Source organism: Mytilus edulis, chromosome 8 (genome assembly GCF_963676685.1).
Source record: "Mytilus edulis chromosome 8, xbMytEdul2.2, whole genome shotgun sequence".
NCBI lineage: Eukaryota > Metazoa > Mollusca > Bivalvia > Mytilida > Mytilidae > Mytilus > Mytilus edulis.
This window is the reverse complement of record NC_092351.1, coordinates 13,953,888-13,967,905: the sequence shown is the minus strand read 5'-3', so window position 1 is coordinate 13,967,905 and position 14,018 is coordinate 13,953,888. Positions and strand designations below refer to the sequence as shown.

The 14,018-nt window shown below is 30.7% G+C and overlaps 1 protein-coding gene across 12 annotated transcripts in view; it reads left to right on the top strand.

Moving 5' to 3' along the window:
* The window catches only part of LOC139484867 (exocyst complex component 1-like), a 103,673-nt gene that overhangs the window by 11,177 nt on the left and 78,478 nt on the right, over positions 1-14,018 (top strand). For all 12 annotated transcript variants that reach the window (XR_011655180.1, XR_011655179.1, XM_071268877.1 and 9 more), the window contains exons 6-12: positions 1,781-1,971; positions 6,632-6,757; positions 7,409-7,510; positions 9,049-9,181; positions 9,451-9,560; positions 12,837-12,986; positions 13,458-13,560. Coding sequence is in view for 10 of the 12 variants with exons in the window: in XM_071268877.1 (XP_071124978.1) it covers positions 1,781-1,971; positions 6,632-6,757; positions 7,409-7,510; positions 9,049-9,181; positions 9,451-9,560; positions 12,837-12,986; positions 13,458-13,560 (915 nt within the window). In the remaining 2 variants the exon portion in view is untranslated. The remainder of the gene's footprint in view (positions 1-1,780; positions 1,972-6,631; positions 6,758-7,408; positions 7,511-9,048; positions 9,182-9,450; positions 9,561-12,836; positions 12,987-13,457; positions 13,561-14,018) is intronic.

Here is a 14,018-nt window from a genome sequence, read left to right as displayed (position 1 = left end):
AAGGAGTTAAATTGTTAATCAAGTCAATATATATCTGCCCTGAAATATTCAAATGAATTGGACATCCGGTTGTTGGGTTGCTGCCCTCCAATTGGTAATTTTTAAAGAAATTTTGCTGTTTTTGGTTATTATCTTGAATACTATTATAGATAGCAATAAACTGTAAACAGCGATAATGTTCATCAGAGTAAGATCTACAAATAAGTCCACATGACCTAAATGGTCAATTGACCCCTTAAGGAGTTATTGCCCTTTATAGTCAATTTTTAACAATTTTCATTAATTTGGTAAATTTATGTAAATTTTTACCAAATATTTTTCTCTGTTACTAATGGGCAAAGTTCATTATAGATATAATTGTAAGAAGCATGAATGTTTAGTAAAGTAAGAACTTCAAACACATCACCATCACCAAAATACAATTTTGTCATGAATCCATTTGTGTCCTTTGTTTAATATGCACATAGACCAAGGTGAGCGACACAGGCTCTTTAGAGCCTCTAGTTTTGGTTAATTTAAAACAAAATAGGGATAAAAGATACAGCAAAACATGCCATTAAAAAAACAAAACATGACCATTTGATAAAAAGTATTTTTTTGCAAAGAGTTGTTTAACATATTTAGAGCGTATTTATGCATTGAAAATATTTCTAAATGTTTTAACAAAAAAACTGCTTTTGTGTATCTTTGAATCATAAAAGTTAGGTATATACATGTCTAACTAAAGAATAGAAATGTATAAGAAACCAAAATATTAAGTAAATGTTTAAAATTCAGACCCCATTTAACTCCAAAAGTGACAAATGAAGGTATATTTGTTACTACATATTTGAATTAACTATGTGGAAAATATCGTGTATGCAAATTAAAAATCACTGTGAGTTTAAACTACTTAGTATAACCTTAAGTTTACTTTAGGTTCAGAATTATGGACAACATAAAATTGAGAAAGGAAATGGGAAATGTGTCAAAGCGACAACAACCCGACCATAGAACAGACAACAGCAGAAGGTCACCAACAGGTCTTCAATGCAGCGAGAAGTTCTCGCACCTGGAGTTGTCCTTCAGCTGGCCCCTAAACAAACATATATACTAGTTCAGTGATAATTAATGCCATACTAAACTCCAAATTGTACACAAGAAACTAAAGTTAAAAGTAATACAAGACTAACAAAGGCTAGAGGCTCCTGACTTGGGACAGGCACAAAAATGCAGCGGGGTTGAACATGTTTCTAAATTTTATTATGAGATCTCAACGATCCCCCTATACCTCTTGCCAATGTAGAAAAGTAAACGCATAATAATACGCACATTAAAATTAACATCCACCAGATCAGATCAGTTGTGGATTACACACATTATTCAGATAAAAAAGATAATCATCCTAATAAGCTAATAAATATTACATTTAAAAAGAAATATCCACATCAATACTTATTAAAATATCTACATTTATGTGGATGTTGCTCTTTGAGTTACTTCCCCTTGGTTCTGATTAATTTGTAACAATTACTGTAGATTCAGAAATTTATGTGTGCATTTAATAATTAAAAATCTATTATGATTCAAAATTTGCAATGATATGAAAGAAAAATTATAAATAATTTACTCTTTAGCTGCTAATTTAGTTGAATGAAAGGCAGCCAATAAGGTTAGTTCTAAAAAAAATGTTTCTCACATGGCTTTGTTAATATTTATACATCTGCCAATTGGCTCTGTCATTGTCTCATTTTCATTTTCAACCAAATTTTAAATTATAAACACCTGTCCTATTTTACAGAAGTGAGTCGACCAACAGAACGAGTAACACAAGCAGCAGATGATATCGAGGTCTTACAAGAAGATTATCAAGCATTATCATCTAAAGAAGAATCAGACCTTGACCAGTTAATGTCAGAATGTCAGGCAGCTATTAGTAATGCTGAGGTGTTTTCTGAAAACTTGTCAAAACAGCTGTCAGTCTTAGATGGGGTAAATATATATACTAATGGTGCAATATATAGATGGATCATAACTTTAACATTTCTCACTTGTTACAGACACTTTGTAATGGATAAATGTAAATCACAGCAACAAACCTACAATCTTTGTGACAGTTATTGACAGTTTTATACCTAAATCTGACAAATAAAAACTAAAATACGATGACATTTTTGATAGTATGATACGTCATTTCTGGAATCATGTCTTTCACCAAAAAAGATTGTCCATTTTGCATGTCTTTATGAAATCATTTACCAGATAGAAGGCACGCCTGTATCCCTGCTCTATTAAAAGTTTTTTTTTTTTTTTATTATTTTTTTTTTTTATTTTTATTATTTTCAAGATTTACAACAAATACAACACATCAAACATACATACAGTAATATTAGCGATAGATTTGAATATATATTTATTTATGACAATAAACATTGTTGTAAATTAATTTTTTTCTATTTATATGAAAAAAAAAGAAGCAAGAAAATACAGAAGAAAATATAATTAGAGTTAAATGTTTATGTACCACTGTGTGGCACTTGAGAATTTTAAAGAATTTTATAAAAAAAAAAGAAAAAGGAAGAGGTTAAAAAATATCCCGTAAGATTTTCAATACATAATAAATTGTGCTATTAGATACAATAATATTTTATGTTAGTTTTGACAATAAATCTAGATTGTAAAAACAAATGACAAATTGAATTATAAAAATAATACTTTAAATGCATTCCACATGGTATCAAAGTGTTTTGTCTCTTATTTTTGACTGCCATTATTTTTTCTAAATTGTACATATATTTTAACTTTTCTTTAATGGCACTGACTGAAAGATCTTTTGAAAAACATCTACTGTTGTATATATATTGTTTCATGTGTAGAAAAATCAAATTATATGGGTCACCTTTTCGAACTTTTGATATATCTCCAAAAATAAAATTCAACTTATTCAATGGCAGGCTTACCCCACCAGATAAGAACCAATAATCTACATCTTGTAAAAATTTTTGGATAATCTCACAATTCCACAGAATATGTTCAACAGTTTCATCTTCTAATTTACAAAAAGTACATAGAGGGCATAGGCGTAGCATGCCGAAAAATAATGGTACGGTTTCTGCAAATTAGACATATATATGGGACACGAAGTGGCCCATCCAGCCTTGCATAGCGAGGCTGCATTACGGCAGGGGGTATGGGGGCCGCTCAAGGCCCCCAGAAGCTCTGGGGTTTATAGCGTTAAAATCCTGCATTCTGAGTGTTTCCTGGCACTAACAAATGTTTTTGAGATGCAGCATTTTTTACAAGACAATTTGAAAAAAAATGAATGTCTGTGTCTAGCAGGTTTTGTAGTTTGTTTTCTATTTTTGTGTCATTTACATAGATTGGTGAATGAGAACAACACTGTCATACTATACCTCGTGACAAATCATTGTGCAAAATTCATGATTTACAAGTGATTTCTGTCAGTTTATTTATTATAAGATCTTAGAGATAATATTATTATTTTTAATGTTTTAAAAAATAAAACAATCAAAGTGCGGCTAGCAACTTTAGAGCTATAGTGAATAGAAAAATGAATGAGGATCTGGAATGGGTAAAAAAACTACGACAATCCTCACACACTGCATGCATGGGATAAGATGCGGCCGGTCTGGTAGTCCTATAATATAAGACTTCCGAGGTTCATATCATTTACATTCAACTTTTTTTAGCGGATATTTTTTTTATTATCAATGTTGAACCCGAATTCGTATAGTATCTAATTTTTTTTACTATCAAACCCCAACTCGGGTTAAACATTGATTGTAAAAAAAATACATGATAAAAAACGTTGAGTGTAAATGATATGAACCTCAGAAGTCTTTTATTATAGGACTGCCGGTGCAGAAACAACGTGTTTTGGGGGATGCACACTTTTCTAGACCCCATAACACACGAAAGAACTAATATTGAAAACAAACAAGAAAAACAAAGGCCAGAGGTTCCTGACTTGGGACAGGCGCAAAATTGCGGCAGGGTTAACATGTTAAATGTTTTAATGTGAACGTTCAAGACAATCACTTGTTCAAGACAATCACTTAAGTCGACACTAGGGGGTCATCTTGACCTGGTAGGATATAAATATTTTAAATGATCATGCAGCGACTGTCAAGATGAAGAACTGAAATAAATCACTGTGTTCTTGATAATTTGTATCTTGTTTATATGTATTGTGTACGATTTTTTCATATGCACATTTATTAGAGAGCCTGTCGCAATTACCATGATTTTTTTGACAACGGTTGTCTTGCAAGAAGGACTTGCTTACGCTCCTGGAGCACATTTAGTTGCACCAGTTTTTTTAGGGGGTCCGTGTTTCTAATTAGATTTTATAGTTTTCAATGTTGAATGGTGTTGGTTGTCCTTGTGTGTCTTATTTGTTCTCTGGTTTGTCTTTTGTCCCTTGATCGCGATACTTTTTTAAAAATACAATGTATTTTCTACATAAATTCTACACCATTCCTACAGGTTTTCTAAATAATTGTAATAAACAATGGAAAGAATAAATCGGCGGTCTCACGAAAATCGCCTCCTAGTGAAGTATAGATATGTGAAATAATGGTGATTTTTTTGTTCGGGTTTTGTGTTACGGAAGGGCACTCAAAGAAAGGCACAGTGCAGAAAGGGGTATGAAGCCTTAGAGGTCTTACGAAGTCCCGAACATAACCAATCCCGACTTTTAATGAACAATTCCGGAGTCCCGATAAAGATTATATCCCCTTTTGCAATACGGTATCTTACATTATAAAAAAAGCCCTCACCTCTGATTTCAATTGACATTATGCTCGAAATATTTGCAACTGTACGTTAAGAAAATAAACAATCAATCAACTGATTTTGAACTTGACTTGTGGTGGTTTTATTATAAAAAAAACCGAGTGAAATCATTACATATATCGTTTACCTGCAAACCTAAGGATATGGCATTGTGCAAAAAATAATATTACTATTTCCAATTGTTTTGAGGTTTATATCTACATCATCTGGAATCAAAACTTGCAACAATTAATAAAAAAAAAACTGCTGGCTTCTTCGGCCTTGAAAATGTTTCCAAAACTTAAAAAGCTAGTAACATCATGTGGAGATTTTCCGAATTAGCTGGCGATTGTTGCTGGCTATAGCATTCTTCAGAGTATCCATCCGTTTCAGTTTATTCAGTCTGTGTCAGATTGGCACATGAGCCAATAACAACACCCAACATTATCCGCAACAGCATCTTTAACAATTTCATTAATTAATCATTAATTGGTAATCAATAAACTGATTACGGTACTGCGGTTACGTACATTGACATGCTCAGTACTTTTAACGTTGAAGGACGTTTTTTTTTCTTTCATTAAGAAAACAGGCAGGGGTAAATGTAAAACATTTATTGTATGGAAGTTTGCATACTATTCTAGCATATTTTATTTTTAATTTTTAATTTTTTTGGTACGGTTTTCCGTACCTGCAGTAAAAATTGGTACGGTCGGAACCGTACCAACCGTACCGTGTGCTACGCCAGTGGAGGGTTATCGATAAGTTTGATTTTACATAAAAATTTATTTGTGGCAAGAATTCTATGGTTGATTCTGTACTGAAGCCACTGTAGTTTTGTATTGACAGTGACTGTAAAAGGTAGTTTGAATATATGTTTCCAAATGAGATCTTCACCTAATATTTCACTCCACTTCAGTTGTCCAGTTGGAGTCACCTTGTTACTTATGAGTATTTTGTACATATCTTTAGTACCTTTTCTACTTTTAAAAAAGACTTGTAAGCAAGCTGGAATAAATGGACAACATAACTTATATGAACCTTTTTTGTAATTGTTTGCTGCTTTTTTAATAGCAGAAATAACACTCATGTAATTCAGAAAATTTACATTGATATCATAACATTGCTGTAACAATTCTAATGAAATAAAACATCCATGTTCATCTATTACATCATTAACATATTGTAAACCATGATTAAACCAATGTTGATAAAAAACAGGTTTATTACCAATTCTGATCATATTGTTAAACCAAATAGGACTTGATAAAAAATATTCATAGTCCATATTTCTTTCTTTATCAGTAATCATTTCCCATGCTCTGAATTGCTCTATTAAAAGTTTGCAGCACTCTCATAAATGTCATTTTATAGGGTAGTGTAAAAATAGTGTATGTTCCGTAAGTACGTTATCTTGATTCCCGTATGACTGATTAATGAGCGAAGGAGGGTTACCATCTTATTAGATTTTAATTTCCAAAAAATTTTGCGTAGGACAAAATCAAACTTTTTCATCTGTTTGCTCAACATGTGTTGGAAATGACGATGCATTCATTTTTGTCACGTGGTGATGGAAGTCACATGACAGATTCTTCTGAAAACCGTATCCTGGAACTGGCCTATTGCTAAGCAAGCATCAATCAATTAAGTTAACTGTACCTTCTCATCAAGAATTTGTAGGCGATGAATATTATTTATTTATAGGTATTTCTACAAAACTCTTGCTTTGACAGGTAAAACGTTTTATAAATTAGGAAAATAAAATACATTACTTTTTGTGTAATGCACACTTTAACTGTTAATTTAATGTGTAAAAAAAAGTTGATTTCAAAATAAAATGTTTCCTTTTATAAATCAGGCCAACATACACTCGATAATGGGTTCAGAAGACCAAGTTCTCAACCTAATGAGATTATTAGATGATGGAATAAATCAGGCAGAGAGTATTGAGGGCAAACTAGAATCCTATGATAACATATTACAGGTAAGTTAGTAGAGGATTTAATTTTGTTTATTTTGTGGGAAGAATATATCCATGAAAAACCTGCATATAATATCAGTTCCATTTCTTGGAAACCACAAAATTAAATACAAATGAAATCTGATTAGAAACAAAATAACGAAATATTAATCCCATGAAAATGAATGTTTCTGCAGTATATATATGAAATATGCTCAGAATGTATATCATCTATGTTTAGTCATATTACTATATATCATATAAAAAAAACAAGAAATGCATTTTTAGTCTTGTATTGATTTTGTATAAGGATTTTGACACTTTTATAGATTGATATTGTAAAAATGTCATTTTGTATGTTTCCCTTTTAGAAATATGATTAAATATATGAACATCTATAAATAAGACTTTTCCCTTAATGACATGCATTTATATTGCTTTTGCAATTGCTTATTTGTGAAGTAATACACTTTAAACAAATAGTTTATCATGTTTCTGTTTAAAAGAAGTAAATTGAGTGTTCTACACAAATGGTCAACATAGACAGAGAGAACACGAGCAAAGCATACCAATCTATAAATATGTTAACACTCTTGTCTGAAATGTATATTGCTAAAAATGTATTTATCATACAAGTGATGTTTCCATTATAACATATTTTACGGTTTTTTTAAGAATGTAAAAGAACAGATGGAAGTAATGAAAGATAAAGATACTCTGATAAAAGTCAGGAATACTAACCATCAGAAATTACTGGAAGAACTGGATAATGTTGTGGTATGTATTCAACAGCAGATACATTTTGCATTAAGTGTTACCCTTGACCATCCTTCTGTTTTTACATCCTTTTAACTGTCTGTCTGTGTGTCTTACTATCCTTTTGTCTGTCCAGAATGTTGCAGCAGTATTCATGGGCAGATACTTCGTTATGCTCCCAACATATCTAATGGAGGCAGTAAGTATTACCCATGACAATCTTTACATCTTTTGTCCATCTGTCCATCCGAGATGTTCATTTCAGTTCATTACTTAAGTTTTACTCATCAATTTTTTGTTAAGTTCATACAAATCAAAACTTGTAGACAGAGTTTGAAATTGGACAGGGAGTCAAATTTATCACCATTAGTCCCCTACCGACAAAGTAGAAGGGGAATTTAGGTTTGCACTCTGTTTGTCTGTCTGTCCATCTGTCAATCCATCTGTTTGGCAAACCAGTTTTCCTGACTTTTTTTCTTCATGCTTGTTTATTAAAGGAATGAATAAATGAAAGAATGAATGAATATTTTAATATTAAAGTGCAACCTAAATTATAACAAACAATAACATTCATATATATACAAGTAATGTTCAGCCAGCCAAATAGGCTTATGATAGATGCACTGTACACAGTGTATCATTATTGACAGTGGAAAGAAATATAGCCAACTAATCTAGACTTGTATTCCAAGAACTTTGGGAAGAATAAAAGCTTAAATTCAGTATATCACCTAAGATAAAGCATTATTTTATTTTAGGTTTCTAAAAAAAACCTCTTTATTCTATGGTAAATTCAGTATTCATAAAAAGAAGCAGTTGTCTTCCTTTGACTGCTGTGGAAAATCAACCATGGACACTAATAAACAAAAATAGTCTGAAAGACCATGTTAATGTCTAAATGAAAATATGCTGGCCTTTTTTCTATCATTTTGTTAATAGTAGATTTAGCTACTATAGTTTCAATAAATTCTCCAAGTATCCCAGTTAGTGCAAATGAAAAACATGACAACCAGAGAAAATCTATGATTCTGATTTGCTAATTAAATGTTTTCTTTTTCTGAAACCACACAGTGAAATGCTTTGGAAATAAAAAAGAATTTATTGTTAAGGTGCCCTCTGTACAAGTGTCTTGCTTACTGTTATATGTAGTTTAACCAAAGTAATCCAGGTGAATAATTAGTCCCCTTTCTGGCAAAGAATCAATGCATTTATTTAACATGCCTTTGGTATATAATCTCCATTCATATGTATCTATGATGTTATTCCATAGGGTTTCGGTTTTTCTCAACTTTTAGTTTAGTAAATTTTCATCTTTAAATGGGTAAAACAGTATTTTACTATGCCTTATTATAAGGGCCTTTGAAGTGGCTGCTGTTACAGTTGTTTAGACAAGACAGACATTAAATTGGTTAAAGTCTTTGATTTCTATATGAAGAATTAGATTGGACAACAATTTCTTTATTATGGCAAAGAAAAATGGTAATACTGTTACTGTAATTTTTTTTATCATTATAAAATTTAACTTAATTTATTAAAATTGAGCTTTCTCTGTATTGTAGACACAACTTGACTTAGACACCAGACATCTGAAGGCTTTACAGGATGGTGAACTGTCAACTCCTAATGGAATCTACGAGTGTACGGCTGCTGCTTTAGCACTCCATAAATGTGTCAATATTAATATTCATCCAGGTAAGGGTCAGAACAAGAGGATATCTGTCATGCTTGCTCATTTCCTTCTTGCTGGAATTTGAGAAAAATATATTTTTAATAAAATAATTATCATTGCATTATAGACCATTGTAGACTGCATTTTGATAAAATTATTATTTGTTGTGAAATTTTTATTTTTTTTGGTGATTCATATTTTCTAAAAAAAAATTTGAAGTGTTAGTTCTCATGCTGATTTTGTGCCTTGAGCATAAAAATATTTCAAATTTATCTTGACTATACTTTTTAAGCCTTAACAAAGATGGCTGCTGTAGAAGAACAACAGAAGAAGTTCACCAAGTTTGCTGCTGGTTTTGCCAAAAGACTTGCCCATCATCTGAATAATTTATTTATTCATCAGGTATTTATAGCTTTTAATCTGATGGAATATTTTTATGCTCCACCTACGATAGTAGAGGGGCATTATGTTTTCTGGTCTGTGGCTCCGTTCGTCCGTCCGTTTGTTCGTTCGTCCATCAGTCCGTCCGTCCGTCGTGCCATTCGTTCAATCGTCCTGCCTCAGGTTAAAGTTTTTGGTCTAGGTAGTTCTTGATGAAGCTGAAGTCCAATCAACTTGAAACTTTGTACTATTGTTGCTTATGATATGATCTTTCTAATTTTAAAGCCAAATTAGGCTTTTGACCCCTTCTTAACAGTCCACTGAACATAGAAAATGAAAGTTGGAGTTTCAGGTAAAAGTGTTTGGTCAAGGTTGTTTTTGATTAAGCTGAAGTCCAATCAACTTGAAACTTAGTACACTTGTTGCTTATGATATGATCTTTCTAATTTTAAAGCCAAATTAGGCTTTTGACCCCAATTTCATGGTCCACTTAAAATAGAAAATGAAAAGTGTGAGTTTCAGGTTAAAGTATGTGGTCAAGGTAGTTTTTGATGAAATTGAAGTCCAATCAACTTGAAACTTAGTACACATGTTCCCTTTAGTATTAACTTTTTCACAGTAACATGGAAAATGATAGTGCGAGTGGGGCATCTTGTGTACTTTGGACACATTCTTGTTCCAGTTAAATTAATATTCTATACATTAAAAAAAATATTTCAGATTTGGTGTATTTTAACATCTGTGGATTTATTTAAAAATGAACTACTTACCTAAAAAGTTTAAGAGGTTACATATTTTTGGCTACACCTTTAAACCATCACTACCTTAACACCTCATTAAAGTGAAAATTGATTTAAAATATGAAAATTACTGCTGGAAATTGCTTGCACATTTAACATAGGCTTTCTCTGAGTATAACACATGCTTTAACGATACACATTTTTACCTGAAATTTTGACTTTTGTTTTGACAGAGCAAGGATTTGTATAGTATATTTGTACTATACAAATCCTTGGACAGAGTATACATTTAAAATACAAATTTCAAATTCATTTCTTAAATTTTGTTTATATTTCACAAATAAAGCATTTCAACTTATGTAAAATAATGGATTATTTTTGTAAATCTATCTTACATACAATATGCAGCTTTTTGTAGAACAACTTGTAAGCAGTAGCTCAATTGCTAATAACAAAATATTTATGATATCTTTTTGCAAATTTATTTAAAAAATAAGTTTTGTATTTTACCCATAGTTTGCTGAAATGGTAATACCTATAATAAACCAGTGATATTCCCAAAATATATTTCTGTATTAAACATGAGAATATTTAGAAATGACATGATATTTGTATATTTCTTCTTCTACTCCAAACTTAATATTGACAAGTGACACACATCCCATCTTTGGTCTATACCTTTATTCACTGGTTCATTTGCTCTATTTTTTTCTCAGATTCATATCTTTTCGTCTCATTGTAATTACTTATTCTATAAACTGTAATATCTTTGAATGCTTTCAAATGTATAACAATTTATTATGGAATTACAATTGTATGAGTTTGTATCTGAGTTCTTCATAGATATATTTCTTATTTCTGACCTAAATCCCTTGTTTGATTTGAGAGAAATAACTTATATTCTATGATTATTATATTTAAGAAAGAATGAAAATTATACAAGAATATATATAAACATTTATTTTGACTAATTATTCATGTGTTTTAAGTAATAGATACCCATATAGATAGACAGCAATAAACTATGGTGTAAACTTTTTAAAAAATAGTTATAAAAGTAAAATAACTGAGCCTAATTACTGTGGACTCTTTATTATTTGTGGGATACCAAGTTTCTTGGATTTCGTGGGTACAGGGTTACCAAGAATTTTAATGTTCCATGAAGTACCAATGTGTTATAGGTTTGTATGCAAAACTTTACAAAACCACAAAATTAAATACACAAGAAGTATAATTGTTGTTCAATCCACGAAAATTAGGAGACATTATTCAGGAAGACTTGAGAGGGTTTAAGGGTATAAATCTTTTTTTTTTTTAATATATGATTTCGCTATTCTTTTCTGTAAATGAACTTTGTCCTATAGAGTGGGGTGCTCATTTTCGCCATATCTTTCCATGTTTTATTTGGTTTATGTACAGGTCTTTATGTTTTTGAAGTATACTGATATTTCTATATGAAGATATCTTCACATGCAAAATATTCTTAGCTTTAAAACATGTTTGTTTTGAGAAAAATCATCTGAAAAGTTGGATTAAAGGGTGTTTGAAATTTCCTAATGTTTTGTCAACGGGGGACACATATTCACCGTTTTTACACATCTAATTTAAACCAAATAACTGCAGCTTTAAACAATATGTATCAAATAAATTTCATTATAAATGAAAAGCAGACATTTGAAAGGTGTAAAAAATCTAAAGTTAAGGGCAACCAGTCAAAGAATTACTAAGAAATACTTCTTTTGAATCGTTTTTTTTCATTCAGGAAATTGGCTGAAAATCGTTGTCGTTTTTCGGTAAGTGCCGAAATTTAGTCTAATTTTCAAAAATAATCATATTTGTTATAAAAATATAATTTACCGGCATATTTCGTCCATTTCAACCATCCTTTGAAGTTTTTTCACCTCAAAATCATAAAACGGCGAAATTGTGTCCACGGCAAATATGAGTGCCCCACTCTACTTTTAAAATAGATAAAAAAAAATAAAAATACAGGGTCACTATTCTTTTAAGCTCACAATCTGGCTTCGTAAGAAGCATGTGTTTTTGTTAAGGTACTTTTTTTCTGTTGAACTAATAGGAGAAAAAAAGTTAATATCGAAATAAAAAAGGAACCAAATTACAGGAATCACTTAAACTTTACAATTGTTGATTTTAAGTACAGTCTATTTGAAAAAAATAATAATAAATATAGGTCACTGATCATGAGTTAAAAAATATATTTCTATTTTAATGCCAAAAAGAGGCATTTTTCCAACAAAGAGAGAAAATTTGGAGCTTTTTCAATGATATAAACATTTTAAAAGTCATCTGGGGCCAAAATGAACCAATTTGTTTTGGTTAATATTTGTACCATATCATAAAATAACAACTAATAGTGCAATAAATAAAATTTGTAATGAAAATGTTGGTTTTTTTTGCTGAAATTTTTGTACCCATGAGCCTCCTGAAGAGTATAAACTATCTAAATATAATCCATTATTCAAAATATATGGAAATAAGATAAAGTTTATGTACACCGACTTTTAAGGATAGTTTAATTACAATTCTATGTTGACAGGGTAATGAAATGGGAGAGACATTATCCAGACAGGCTGCAGAGTATAAACTGACACCACATCATACCCGCCATAGAGATCTTACTCCTTACGCTGATTTAATGGCTTGGTTAAAAGCTGCTGATTCAAAGACCTTCACTGACCTCTCAAAGGTAATACTATTTCAGTCTCTTAGAGTCCCCCCTTTTTATCATGTATCAAGATTTATTTCTAATTAATTATATATGCAATGAATCATGGATGTTTGTCAGAAGACTCAATTTTCCTTTTTAAGATATTTTATTTTTAAAGTATAGTGGGAAAAGGCTGGCTTGAAATTTCACCACATACTTGCATTGTTATTACTTGGATCTTTTAAATCAAAAGAAAAGAAATCTTGAATCTGCTTAAATGTTGGTAGATGGCCTTTTATGAGCTATTGAGTATTGATAATGTGAAAGGACAAATGGGTTTTATGAGGCAAACTATTCAACCTTGTATGGTAGGGAAAAAACCAAGAGTCTGAATATTTGACACCAATACCAAAATCTCACCTATGCACATCTTTATGTAGCAGTTTTTAAAAACAAAACACCAACAGTTTAGTGAACATTACATTACTTAATTCTATCAATTATTTGTAGGTTTATACAGAGAGTTTGAGTAAATTGTATAAAAAAGAAGTCCTAGATTTTATAGAATTTTCTAAACAAAGATTAACCACTATTCCAGATAGAGTAAAACTAGGTGAGTATAAGTGAAGATTTCATAAAGAATTATTTTGTTGTGAATAAAGAGTTGTTACTTTAAATAGTTCTACATATACATGTACCACAATTGAATAAAAAGTTAAAATATTTATAACAGAACTTGCACAAATCATGAATATAGGCTATAACATTTATAAGAAGAAGAATTTCAAAAATTACTATTCTTGTTTTGACATTTTCCTTACCTTCTGATTAAAGAAATTGAAATAGCTCAAGTATACCAGTAGTATAAACATATGAAGATGTATCTGGTTTCCAAGGAGACAACTACATATGACCTTCTACAATGATCAAACCTATGCCATAAAGGAGGCTATGAAAACTTTCTAATATTTTAAAGTCCTACTTGAATGTTATAAACAGGTGTACATATAGCCTTCAACTATGAGCAAATCTATACCATAAAGGAGGCTATACAAAATTTCTTATATATAT